Source organism: Podarcis melisellensis (genome assembly GCF_964234715.1).
Source record: "Podarcis melisellensis genome assembly, chromosome: 7".
Classification (NCBI taxonomy): domain Eukaryota; kingdom Metazoa; phylum Chordata; class Lepidosauria; order Squamata; family Lacertidae; genus Podarcis; species Podarcis melisellensis.
This window is the reverse complement of record NC_138539.1, coordinates 54,047,000-54,061,783: the sequence shown is the minus strand read 5'-3', so window position 1 is coordinate 54,061,783 and position 14,784 is coordinate 54,047,000. Positions and strand designations below refer to the sequence as shown.

The 14,784-nt window shown below is 41.4% G+C and overlaps 1 protein-coding gene across 1 annotated transcript in view; it reads right to left on the bottom strand.

Moving 5' to 3' along the window:
- The window catches only part of ZNF407 (zinc finger protein 407), a 331,643-nt gene that overhangs the window by 105,983 nt on the left and 210,876 nt on the right, over positions 1-14,784 (bottom strand). The window contains exon 7 of the mRNA XM_081919417.1: positions 11,798-11,918. Coding sequence (XP_081775543.1) covers positions 11,798-11,918 — 121 coding nt within the window. The remainder of the gene's footprint in view (positions 1-11,797; positions 11,919-14,784) is intronic.

Genomic DNA, 14,784 nt, shown 5'->3' with positions numbered 1-14,784 from the left:
AAGGCTAGTAGCTAGGGAGGGGGATGCCTAGAGTTGGCTACTTCTAAAAGTAGGTTAACTATCATTAAATATACTCTCTCTTTTTATATTGCTTGCAAAGACTCCCTGTCCCTCTCGGCATCAACCCCAAGCTTAAAATTTCTTTTGAAACTCACTGCCTCTCTGACCTAACTATGCATAAAAACAGCAATATTCCAAGTGGAAACTTAGATGGTGCACATGCAACCATATTTGGCACACTGACCATCTGTAATTGTTTGCAATCAAGAACCCAGGGAAGCAACAGGGTGGAAAAAATGCTTCTCATCTCTTTGGCCAGGATGTAGTAGATGACCAGTACTCACAATGTTAGACTTAGTCTTACCTGGACCAATTTTCATCTCTACCTAATTATACTGTCTCCCTTGTCTTATTGATTCTTTCAGTTCACACAAGCCCATTTGCTATACACCCTTTTTTCTTGCAGAGTCACTGTTAATGTACTGCCTATTGAGCATTGGTCTGGCACCCTCAGCTCCAGGCACTTTCTCTTTTCTAGCTCTGAGCTGGCTGGATGCTTGACTTACTCATCTAACATTCAGGTTAGAAGAGAAAATGCATTAACTGTAAATGAAGTCACAGTGCTTTATTTGGGTTTGGCCAAGCAAAAAAATGGTTCATATTCTCACTCAAAATAAAGGTGAGCAAAGATTGCACTAACTGCATTTACATGCATTCAGCCCTACCTGTGGAGTGATGTGTCTGTCATTCATTTATGTTGCCAACTCCTAGGGGCCAAGGTCCCTTGGGCCGCCCCCAAAAATATTTGAGGGGCTGGGCTATTCAAATGGTATGCATGCACCGTGTCTTATGATTATGCAAGGTGGGGCTTACCTCTCCCCAATATTTTATTCAAGTTGGCACCCCTACTGCCATGTATGACTGCTCCTCCACTATGCAAGGAGGTCCTTTAGCTGGCTGAGCATGTGAGCTATCCTACATATATCCATGCCCAATGGCTGCTCCATACTTTGGCAGCATCGTTTATTTTGGTAGCATCTTTTGAAAGCAGTGTAGAATTGCTGTTGCCCTGTTTGGTGGTGAGGGCCTGAGAAACTAGAAATTAATTTAATACATTATATGTTTTAATTTGTTTTCACAATGCAATCCTATGCATATTTCCTCAGAAGTAAGTTCCACTGTTAGATGGGACTTACTCCTTAGTAAGTGTTTTTTTCTGTTTGCAACCTGAAACATATTATCTGAGCCTTTGGGACATCAACCCTAAGTTCAAAGTAGTTTTCATTTTAAGAAGGTTTTTTCTGCTGTAACTTATATTACATTTATAAACACTGTTATATTCCCCTTTGCCTTTGGGTTAAAGCAAGATGGAAAATGTAAAGATATACACATACAAGCATAAATAAGTCATGTCTTATAACCACAATGCAGTCATATACTATTTAATTGTTAGCTCTTAATCCATCATTGTTAAATGTACCTAATTTGTAGTTTCAATCTCCTAAACTTCATTTAGCAACATTACTTGATAGTTTAGTAGTAAAATTTGTGTTTCATTAAAATGAGGGACTCCTTAAAATGAATTTTAAGCATAGAGGTTATCCAGAAAATAACTAAATCAAATGTTCTTAGGGAACATTTTAAATTATAAAGAAAACTTGAGGTGAGCAAAATGTGAAACAGACCACTTCAGTTTCACAATTCAAACATTTAAAAGGTGCTCATGCAGTAGTTTTCAAGGATAATCAAGTTATTCTGTCTCCAGGATAACCAGGCCTGTCCAACAGTACTTTTAACTATGATTTTAGCACCTCATATAGTTTTAGCAACATTTGAGGCACAATTCTGTGTGGGCAGTAACAGACCTAATTTCCCTCTCTTCATTTTTTATTTTATTTATTTAAAAGATTCATATACTGTATTTCAGTAAAACTTCTTGAGCACAAGGACAAAAACAAGAGGTGTTTTTTTGGGGTTTTTTTTAAAAAATACAATACAATAATATTGCACTACATCTTCATCTAGTTCTAAAGAACCCCAGTACCCTCCATGAGGAGTGAATTCCACTGAGAAAGTTCCCTTTTCTGGTCACCAGAAGCATCTGAAGGAGATCCTTCAACAATGACTTTAATACACAGGCTGGTTTGTATAGGAGCAAGTGTTTCTTCAGGTACCAGTGCCCTAAGCTATACAAGGCTTTAAAGGTAAGCACTAGCACTTTGAACCACATTCAGAAATGGATCGTGAGTCAGTGAACTTCTTTCAATACTGGTGAAACATCTTCCCAACTAGTCCCTGTCAACAACCTGGCAGCTGTCTTCCCCCGTCATGTACAGATGAGGGTACATGGAAGCAAAGTAGCAGAGCGCTCAGTGGGAGACCAATGCATGCCACTTATATCCCTATCAAGCCCTTTCCTTCCAGTTGGTTACACAGTGCAAGTCTCACATTTAGGTTTCTTTACAGAGCATAGGGATGGGTGAGAATATATATTAAAACTTATAACTATTCCGAATAAATAATTGTTGGCTCTTAACAACATTAAATCAGCTTTTGTACTCACAGAGATCTACAAAAAGATCCCAAAAGTTGAATCTTAACCAAATGAAGAATTATTATCTCAGCCCGGCTAATCCCCTTATTAAATAGTTCCCAGATACACCTCTAAGTAGGCCTTTTCTATAACATGTTGAGTTGTATATAGGCAAGTTTTACTCGTGACAGACCTTTAAGGTTCCTAATTTAGCCATGCCCATTAATTTCAATCGGTCTCTTCTGAGTAGGACTAAGGTTGGCTATACCTCATTCTCCTCTAGCACGACCCATTTCCACGATCAATTCCCATAGGAAGCTTTTTACCTCCTTTTACAAAATAATTTCTCAACTCCTTTTTTCTGAAATGGGTGTAACTGATATTAAGACCCACAGTTGCACCCCCTTTAGAGTTGGAGACAAGTGCAAAACAATAATTTCAGTCTTTTTACTACAGAAGCCTTGATAGTCAAAAATAAGAAAACAAAAGGAGAGTTTGCAATATTATCTACACAGAACTAAAGAACATACACAACAACTTCATTACATGATAATAGCTCAAATGCTTGGGGAATACTGCCAAAATAGTACTGTCAAAATATAGTTTATGTTTTTCCTTGCAAGGCTTGTATTTCTACCATAATGTATATAAGGTAATAGCTAACTACCACACCAGGGACTGTCCAAAGATATTCCTTGTAGAATGACCATCCCCAAAGATAGCCTTGGTCCTTTCATAATGGGAATTGAGACCAAAGAGGCATAACCTAAAAAAACATGTTTATTTTGATTCTTATGTAGAAAGAAGGCCACTTTGTTTTCAAAAATGGTTACACTAATTGATCTGAGTGCTTGTTTACTTTTTAATTATGTCACAAACCAAATGTATATTAGTTAGCATATTTTATACACAGAAATAAACATTTGCTTAATGATTCAGCAATGCTAGATAAATATACACTAGATTTGTTAAGTATAATTTCAGGATGTTGTTGTACATCCTGAACATAGAAACTTTGAATGGGGTTAACATGAAAAAGTTGCCTGCTTCTCTTTAAGCCTACACTCATACTAATACACAATAAATCCAAAAGGCAAACTGTTGCATTTTGAGATGAATTATGAAGCAAACAGCTTTTTTGACCTGATAATAAGAACAATGGTAATGATGGTGGTTTGGGGCAGAAGAAATGAAGCTGAAGGGATGAAACATGAAACATATGCAAGATAAACAGGAAACAACAGCTGTAGCTTCTCTTTTCCTTGTAGAACAGGAAGATCCCCAACCTAAATTTGCTAACTAGAAAGGTTTTTAATCTTTTTTATGAACTTGGAAAATATGAATTTCAAAGCAGCTAAGAGCCCAAACGTCAGCTCTATTGTGTCTCTATTTTGTAGAATAAATATAACTAACTCTGTACCACCCCCTGGACAGGGATAACATCAGCAGCCACCAGTGAAATCCCTGGCCTGGCAAAGACAGAGATGTGGTGGCCTGCTCCTTCTTGTATTACATCCCAAAAGGTATCAAGTTCACACTGGTACTACACAGTAGCAAGGGGCCGTGTTTCCCACTCCATATGCAAAGCAGAGGATGACATAGCAGAATATATAAAGTTGTGATCTAATACCTAAAGCATAAGATTAAATTGTTAATACGCATGATCAGCAATGGAGGGTACCATCCTGCAGGTATAAAAAGAAATTAAAGTGGATATCTGATCAAGTCATATGCAGAGCAAGCACAAATGAAATCAATGGACTTAAGTCAAATCATAACTAACTTAAGCCTATTGATTTCCATCTCTGAATATGGATATCACCCTAAATGTCTCGCAAATAGTATAGTATAGAAAGCAAGGAACAGTAAATCATAGAATGTGAGTACAGAGCTAAAACAAGTTCAGTATGAAATAACTGAACAGAAAGCTAAGGGGCATAACAATAATATTAATAATACAGAATTCTTCATTTCACTAGCACAATAAAAAGCTCCAGAGAGTAATTACTATTTTTTTAAAAAATAAACGATACTCATGTTGAGAAATATTTCTAGTATATCTTAGATCCCAATATACTTCCCTTTCTGCTCCTGGTATGTTATTTTATACAGAAAGTAAATACCTAGCTCTTATGGATCTACATTAAAAAGAAAGAAAGGAAGAAATGAAAAGCACCAAGCTTGCTATCAAACTGTGTACTAAATAAATGGTTCTGACATGCAGAATAACTCCTTAAAAGAAGCACAGTTCTCAGGACTGTGCATACTGTTTTAAGGGATAATCATGCTTTCCAATAAGCACACATTTTTCTTTATAAGCCAGTCACCATACTGACATTTGCCTCTGGCCAAGAGAACACGGCATGAAAGAGGAAGCTGAGCGCCTTTGAATGCTACTACCAATGTGTTTTCCCCCCCAGAAGGAGTGTTGTGCAAGCAACACAAGTGGCATGCTCTTCTTCCCCAAATGAAAGGTCTTGTCAACAACTCCATGAATTCTGGGCTCCAGAATCTTATGACAGAACCCAATTCTGCTATGAGACATTATCCCCCCCCCCCCAGTCCAGCAGCTGAAATATGAATCATAGTAGAGCCACATAAAGTGTACATAACAAGTAAAAATTGGGATGCAATAATAAAACAGAAATGCAATTATTTGTACGTCAGACTGAATTTAGAGTCATGCTAAAGAGACTACGGAATATACCCTTTTAAAAAAATATCTGTAATGTACACTACTGTACTTGGTCTTTGTAAGTACTCCCCTGGAAGACATTTAATATACAAATTTCATTGGAAGAGAACCTAGATTACATGGTTATTTCTATTCTAGTGTTTTAACAAGTAGAAAAATCTATAGATTGGGAAATCGCTTCTTCCTAGGTTTGAAAGTTGGCATATGGGATTTGCTGCAGATTAAAAAGTTGCAAAATAGATCATTGTTCCATTGTTTCCAAAAATAAGATGTGAAGTTAAAGAGTAGCTGGTGAAAACTTGTAATTAATAGCGAATGACAAGAAAAACACAAGATGCGTGACAAAACTAAGTTGTCCATCTGTTAAAAAAAGAGGGGTTAATTTTTTTAAAACTGGATGCAATGAGCAAGTACAAAAAAAATCAAATATCACATTCCTTCCCAAAACCTGAAGGAAAGGTACCCCCCCGGGGGGGGGTTGAAATGCTTTAAAATTCTTTTTAAGATGACTACTTTATTTCACATTAAATAAATATGGGGTAGGGGAAATCTTTCTCACCAGCACTTCCCACCATATCATTATAAAATGAGGCAAACTGAAGAGTGTGGAGAATGAAACAAGGTAATTTTTAAAAAGATAGGGAGGGAGATGAAACACTAAATGATTTTAACAGAAAATACTAACAAGAAATGGGGCCTGCAGGGTCAGCCGTTCTATTAGGCAGAATGAGATTGCCACCTCAGGTGGCAGATGCTGGGATGTATAAGGGGAGCAGCAGTCCCCGGAACATTCCTCTTTATCCTCCCTGGCTGTTCCCATTTCTTAGAGATCTGAGCTGTTCCTACTACCAGGAGTTGGTTATGTACCTTCTCTGTATTTCAGCTAAAACACACCATTTGTGTTGGGTCATTCTATGTCATTTCAATGAAGGCATGTCACCCTCTGTCTCGGATGTTGATGAAATTTGGTGTACAGCCTTCCCCTGTGGTTGGAAGAAACCCCCTTAATTTTTTCCTCTGTCTCAAATGGTTTTAATTTTATAGCACTATCTGTTGTCTGTCCCTCTTGAGACCTTCACCAGAAGATACCCTTGTGCACATTTTTTTCCTCCATAACCATTGATCACATCTCTGTAATTTTACACAGAGCTCAATAAAATGATGAGATTTCAGAAGAAAAAAAAGAAAGAGATCTGAGCTGTTCATGTCAAACAGCCTATCCTACACCCTCTAAGCTAGTCAGCTGCCCTCAGGTGCAGTGGAGGATGCTGTCACTTCACCAGCACTGAAGTGTTCAAAAACCAGTCCAGTCAGCTTCTATATGCAGACTGGAAAGCACCTTGTCCTTTGCCTCAGGCATCAAAGTGTATTGGGCTGGCCCTGGGACAGCATCCCCAGGACCTAAAAACTGACTGGAACAGAAACCTTGTGGTCCAGGAATGGCCAGTGGGGAGGGGTGGGCAATACAGCAGTGAGGGCAGGGTGGTTTGGGAACACCAGCAGGAGCATCAGATTGGCTCTGCTACTCTGACCTGGCTGCCACAGTGGCAGCCCTCTGTACTGGCCACTCCTGTTATATGCCTGCTCACGCCTTGCAGTTTGGTAAGCGAGTTTCAAGATGAAGGGAAAGAATGTCTTTGCCATTTTCCCGAAGACTTATCTTGCTGCACTCAGAGGTTGCGGATGATGGAAAAGACCACTGTCTTAAGACCTGGACGAGCTGTTGCCATTTAGATTGACCACATTGTACTAGATGAACAAACAGCCTGAGCTGGTATTAGGCAAATTCTGATGTTCCTAAATGCAGGAACTCCTATATCTTCACATGCTTTGAGATACCATCTCCAACTTAAAAAAAAAAAAAAAAAAACCATACGTGGGAAAATACTTAAGACACCGGACACCATCTGAGCATGTAAATTTATCACCTCTTTTCCTTGTATGCCTTAGATATTTGACTTGTACACCATGGTCAGGAGATTCAGAGAAACCTGCACACCCTCTAGGGCAGTGTTTCCCAACCTTTTTTGGGCAAAGGCACACTTCTTTCATGAAAAAAATCTCGAGGCACACCACCATTAGAAAATGTTAAAAAATTTAACTCTGTGCCTATATTGACTATATAAAAAGTACAGTGGTGCCTCGCAAGACGAAATTAATTCGTTCCGCAAGTCTCTTCGTCTTGCGAGTTTTTCGTCTTGCAATGCACGGTTTCCCATAGGAATGCATTGAAAATCAATTAATGCGTTCCTAGGGAAACCGCCTTCAGACCAGGTCCGGGGACAGTCTGTCCCCCGACCTCTTCTGAAGGCTGGGGGGGACGGGGACAAGGGCTTTTCTTCCCACTGCCAGCCTTCAGAAGGCTGTTCTGAAGGCTGGCGGTGGGAAGAAAAGCCCTTCTTCCCACCTCCCGCCCCGCAAGCTCCGGGGACAGGAGGGCTTTGCTGCCGACCGCCAGCATTTTAAAAGCCCCTGCTGTCTCGGGGCGATTTTAAAATGCTGGCGGGCGGGAGCGAAGTCTCCGCTGCCCCGAGGAGATTTTAAAATGCTGGGGGTCGGCAGCGAACGCTTCGCTCCCGCCCGCCAGCTTTTTAAGATCGCCTGGGGCAGCGGAGAAGTCTCCGCTGTCCCGGGAAGGCAGGCGGGGGGAGCAAAGACTTTTGCCCCCGCCTGCCTTCAGAAGAGGTCCAGGACCTCGTTCCGATGCCCGGCGGCGGGGTGCGAGGTTCCCGCCCCACCGCCCGGCATCGGGGCATCGTTCCGATGCCGGGCGGCTGGGGGAGAGGTTCCTGCCCCACCGCCCGGCATCGGGGCATCGTTCCGATGCCTGGCGGCGGGGGGAGAGGTTCCCGCCCCACCGCCCGGCATCGGGGCATCGTTCCGATGCCCGGCGGCGGGGTGCGAGGTTCCCGCCCCACCGCCCCGCTTCGGAGCAGCGTTCCGAAGCGGGGCGGCTGGGGCAAGTGTTCCCGCCCCCCGCCCCGCTTCGGAGCAGCGTTCCGAAGCGGGGCAGCTGGGGCAGGTGTTCCCGCCCCCCGCCCCGCTTCGGAGCAGCGTTCCGAAGCGGGGCGGCTGGGGCAGGTGTTCCCGCCCCCCCGCCCCGCTTCGGAGCAGCGTTCCGAAGCGGGGCGGCTGGGGCAGGTGTTCCCGCCCCCCGCCCCGCTTCGGAGCAGCGTTCCGAAGCGGGGCGGCTGGGGCAGGTGTTCCCGCCCCCCGCCCCGCTTCGGAGCAGCGTTCCGAAGCGAGGCGGCTGGGGCAGGTGTTCCCGCCCCCCCGCCCCGCTTCGGAGCACCGGGAGAAGCGATCTCCCCGCAGCCCCTTGCTTCAAAAGAGGTCCGGGGGCAGCGGGGAAGAAGTGCTGCGCTTCCCGCTGCCCCCGGACCTCTTTTGAAGCAAGGGGCTGCGGGGAGATCGCTTCTCCCCGCAAAGCCTTGCTTCAAAAGAGGTCCGGGGGCAGCGCTTCCCGCTGTCCCCGGACCTCTTTTGAAGCAAGGGGCGGTGGGGAGAAGCGATCTCGGGCGCCGCGGCGTGCAGGCGCACTGCTCGCTCCTCTTTCCGCGCAGGCGCCTTCTCTTTCTCTTTCGCCTCCTTTTCTTTCTCTCTCGATGGTCCGCCTACAAAGGAGCGAGGGAGGCGCCCGCCATGTTTGGATTTGCATCCAGCAGGAGATGCCGCCGCCGCCCCGCCTCTCCCGCCTCCCTCCCATGGCACACCAGGCAAGGTCTCACGGCACACCAGTGTGCCGCGGAACACCGGTTGGGAAACACTGCTCTAGGGTACCACTCTGGTTGCTTTTCCATTCTGGAAGCAGACCCTTGCTTGTACTTCATGAATTGCCACTCCAAAATGTTCTCTGATCTTTGGAAGACATTTGAGGTGTGCAGAGAAGCTTCCACCAGACATTGGGAGCGGGGGAGGTCATTTCTGTGCATTGAACCTGGTGTTTTAGATGCCAGTTCTTATTTCACTTTGTATAATGTGCAGGAAATGTTACCATTAGGTCAGTCCACAGGGCTACAAATTATGTTTCTGATTATATATAGGTTATTAGGAAATATTAGCCACTGATTTCAGTGGAATTACTTAAGCACACACACACAAAAAGAGCTTTACTGCGGTCCACAGACCCAAAATACACAGTACAACAATAGTAAATATCAATAGTTGTTAATGTGTAAAAACAGCCTTTCTAGCCAACAGAGAAGCTTTAGCCTGTATGTACTGATTTCTGACTTTTACTGCCTCCATGAAGAATTTTGCTATGGCCAGTGTAATAGTATCAAACCTATCCTCAAAGAGAACCTTGACATGAAATGAATCAGCAATTTCAAGTTGTTTTGTTAGTATTGGATTGATTAGATGCCATATAACATGTTTATACAGACTACAATGCAATAAAATGTGTTCCATACATTCAACATCCTGGGAACATGGGCACAGCCTATCTTGGTATGGGGCACCAGGCAATCTTCCCCTCAGCACTTCAGAAGGGAAAACATTTAATCTGTCTTATTTAAGTGATATGTGATCAGTATCAGAGCGAAAGATTCATTTCTCATATTTTTGCTTCTTCATGTACTTTGCTGGTAGGGTTTCCAACCTGGCTAGACTCTGGCTATAGGAAAATTATGTCCCCTGAGCATAAAGTGCAACATTCTTCCTAGAGATGGATAGTCTTACAATACTTTGTAAATTAAATGAAATGTTATCCAACCTGTCATCATATGTTAAATAGCTGGAGATTATTGTGACTAACAACACACACACTTCTGTACCATCAGTTTCATACAATGGCTCCCCTTGCAAGCATTAGTGCATATTTTTTGGGCTTCTGATAAAGAATTATGCAATCTCAGCACATGCCCTGCAAAACTGAGAAACAAATGCATACTGCATTTGCTGACGTATCAAAAGTATCTGAAAGATTATTTAGTTTGAAAAGAATACCCACATCCTAGTTTTGTTCTAATTATATTGTTGCATACACTGGAACGTATTATAAATGGGTCTTTATTTTACAAAGTTTGAGCGTATACAAAAATAAAAGGGAACCATGAACTCCCCAGGGAAGCTGTCCAAAAAGAGACAAGTGTTCTCTGCAGAGTCACTCTCCCTAACTCAGAATGCAAGTGCTGCTGAATCCACACAATGAATCCTTCTGCACTTGATGTCAGAGGCTATAATCCCTTACCAAGCATTGTTTAATTAGTTTATTATGCATAATAAATGTAAAATATTTTATTTTAGTTTACATAATTATATTAAAATGCATGCCATTTATCCGTAAGCCTGTAGGATATCCTTCACATGTGACATATATTTTAGAAAGGTGCATTTATAAAATTAATGCAGTTTGCAGGTCTTGCTGTTTTAAGCTTCTTACCTATTTCTATAGAATTTTTTTGCTTCTGCTACCTTCACTCTGATAATTTACAAAGAAATACACACAAAACAAAAACAACAACAATGAGCAGATGGCAACCTGCATAACGATGCTTCTGTAGAATTAGTAGCTCTTTAAAATGAAGGCATATTCGTGACTTAAAAATAAGTCAGTGTTATGCCTGTAGTAAGGTATTGTAATGACAGAATTTAATTCTGTAGTGAAAAACACACACTGAAGAGCTGACTACTTTCACTGAAGATAGATTCAATTCTATGGTGGCCACGAGACATCATTCAAACCTTTTTTTAAAAAAAGTATTATCAACAGTTGTAAGAAAAGTGAATATTGACCCCAACAAATTACCCAGTTCATTGTCATACTTAACATGGCACAAACAGAAACAGATGACCAAGACTTTCTAACAGAATATTTAATTTTAAACAACTTTTGCCATAATTTCTTCTCCCTGCCCCCAGCTTTGACAATGAACATTTTTGGTAGATTCAAAACAACACAGGAGCATACACATCAAGGTGAGATTAACAAGAGGACAGTGGGATTAACATTTCCATTCATGTAAGAAGTAACCATGAAAGTCTATAAAGGACAAGCAGTGTTTCGATATCTCATTTGAAATATGGCAAACCCATAGCCACTCAGCCCTGTTTTCTAATTAAAAAAATGATATCCAATCCTGCCTATGAATCGTACTAAGTATTTTCTATGAATCCACAGTGGGAAACAAACCTTTCACAAATAAACCAGAATCTGAGTTGCTAAAGTAACAGGCAGGTGCTTCCATTTAAAATACTTAATGGACAAAGAGTCTGTTCAATTCTTAAGGGGACCTTCCTCTTTAGTGTCATGGCTGCAACTCAACCAAGATTTTTTTCCTCCCAAACTGCAGCTGATCTGAAAAGGCAAAGCAGATCAGGAGTCCCTCCACAGAGAATTTGAACAGACACTAGAACATCTGTGAAATAAATAGCATTAGCGCTTCAGTGTCTCACATCAAAAAGCTTCAGAACAGGGGTTCCATTACCCCCCAATACATTTTGAGAAATAAGTGCCCCCCTTATTTATCTTAATGCTGCCCTGATGATGATTTTATGCCAACATATTTATTTATCAATTTACATGAATTTATCAATTTACATTTCATTCTCACTAAGGAACCTATTACCTGTAGTCACACCAAGGACATCTGTAGGGTTTCTCTCCAGTATGAACACGTTTGTGCCGTGTCAGATGGGACTGGGTTGTGGAAGCAAAGTTACATTCATCACATTTGAATGGTTTCTCTCCTGCAAAACAATGAAAGTTATTCATTTTTACAAGTAGAAAGGAGAAGGTTAAGCTTCTTAGTTATTAACCCACAATGCAACTGGATTAGTGGATACAAATTGCAGTTCTAAAAGAAATACTCAACATCTGAATACAATTTTTTATCACTTCCATGTTATACATTATTTTCCCCTGAGCTACCAGTTATCTCCTCACACAACATATGTATCAATTGATTTGGCCCACTGCCTCTCGTCAGTGGCTAACCCATGTATTAAATTGTTTGTGTATACTCAGTAATCATGTGGATCATCCCCCTTAATGCAGTTTGTCTCAGTGCTGATTAAATAGGTTTTTAGCAGCAATGATGCAAGCCACATGGTAGCAGTCAATTTTTGAAGCAAGTTGGAGCATACCAATACATCTCACATAGAGAAGCTATTATGAGGAGGTATCATCAAGTGGCCTCCATATGGCAGTCACTGTATGAGACCAGGACTGAAAAATGGATTGATAGTATCAGTTATTCCTACAAATGTGGTACTTTGATGTCCTCATCTGAGAAATATCTATGTGCATTCTTCACTTGTGAATCCCTCAGCATATTTTTCACAACTCAAGACAACATAATTTTGCTACATATGTTCAACAATTCATAAGACATAAATATGTGTGAATAACCTCACACAAATGAACAGAAAGGACCCTGTGATGGAAATAATGGCAATATGTCAATCAGGAGGAGCACTATCTTGGCTCAAAACAATTCACTTATTCCTCTGGATCCAGAACACTTCTACTAGCAGTGCACAACTTCAATGGCTGCATAAAATATGCTTCCCATTACACTAAAGCAGATATGCCAAGTATATGCATGTATTAAATAACTCAATTTGCACATTTACAAATAATTTGCACATAGCCTAATATGATAATCTCTGTGGAAGACACTGGGTAGAAGTTAATAGCAGAAACAACATATGCAGCTTTCAAATTTCACTTTCCAAGTTCTGCTAAGGTATGTATTGGAGTGTGGAGGAACCAGTAACCAAAAGAGGCCAGTATGACTCAGGAGGTGATATAAAGGCAACTATAATAAAAAAGTTTGTAAGCTGTACTGTTCAGACGTCCATGTGTGGGTATAAAGTGATGAGTGTTGGCTGCAGGAGAGCATAACACAAAAAACATTAACTCAAACGTTTTTCAGGGAAAGGAAAGAATGTAAATTCCAAGTAAGAGATTATTAGGAAAGGATCAGAGCAGCTAAAGAAGGAATAAGCCAAAATAATAATATCTATTTTGTTAGTCATTTATATACTACTGCTAATGGCAAGCTGCAGATGAGCGGTGTTGCCTTCATGTTTTACTGTGGCCAGAAAGCAATTGGCTGAACTTTCTTGGAAACAGGATGCTAGACAAAATGGACCATTGGTCTGACCACTTCCCCATCTCATGCATTCTCTGTAATCTTTTATTTTCTTTTTCTTTTAAAGTAACTTATGGCAATTCATAGTTTTATTTTTTTACTTTTAAATGCTGAACTCTAAGCTGATCTAATCTTAAAGGTCTATACAGGAGCAGACATGTATTTTTGCCATGGATGTCTCTTGCTTCTCCTACTAGAGTACAGAATCATAGAATTGTAGAGTTGGAAGGAATGCTGAGGGTTATCTACTTCAATCCCCTGCAATGCAGGAATCTCAACTAAAGCATCCATGACAGATGGCCATCCAACCTCTACTTAAAAACCTCCAAGGAAGGAGAGTCTGCCATCTCTCATGGTAGTCTGTTCCACTGTCGAACAGCTCTTGCTATCAGAAAGTTCTTCCTGATGTTTAGTCGGAATATTATTTCTTGTAACTTGAAGTCATTGGTTCAGATCCTACCCTCCAGAGCAGAAGAAAACAAGCTTGCTCTATCTTCAAAGATGGCTCTCATATCTTCCCTCGGTCCCCACGTTTCCAGGCTTAACATACCAAACTCCTTCAACCGTTCCTCATATGGCTTGGTTTCCAGACCCTTGATCATCTTGGTTTCCCTCCTCTGAACACATTCCAGCTTGTCAATATCCTTCTTAAACTGTAGCACCCAGAACTGGAAACAATACTCCAGGTGTGGTCTGACCAAGGCAGAATAGAGCAGTACTATGGCTTCCCTTGATCTGGACACTGTACTTCTGTTGATGCAGCCTAGAATAGCATTAGCTTATTTTGCTGCTGCATCACACTATTGATTCATGCTCAGTAGAGGACAGATACAATTTGTTAGGGATAGTCTAGATAGAAGCATGGGGGAGAGAGAGAGAGAGAGAGAGAGAGAGAGAGAGAGAGAGAGAGAGAGAGAGATGACAGGGTACTGCATTGGACCTAAATTTGGGCAAAACTCACTATGTATTTCCGAACATTTCTGCATGCTATATATAAATAATGAGTCGTTCCACAGAGTCAGCTCTCACTTATACAAGTCCTCCCAATATTTATAAATGGAGAAAGCTCTACATGAACTAGAGTGGCCACAACACACAACACAAATTTCTAACAGTTGAATAAAGTAAATCAACCTACAAGAGTTCCAATATGAAATTGTGGGAACTGGAAAGGAACACAGGAATATAGGAAGCTGCCTTAGACAGTGTATTAATCAGTACATGGATCCATCTAGTTCAGTATTGCCTGCACTGACGTGGCAGCATGTCTCAAGGATTTCAGGCAGCACTTTTCCCCAGATCTACCTGGAGATGGGATGGATTGAACCAGGGGCTTCTTCATGCAAAGCAATTGTTCTACCACTAAACTATGGCTCTTCCCTAGATAATCTCATACCATGATATATCACACACGGGCCCATGGTTAGAACAAGAGAAGTCAAGATGGAAGGGAGGCTTAA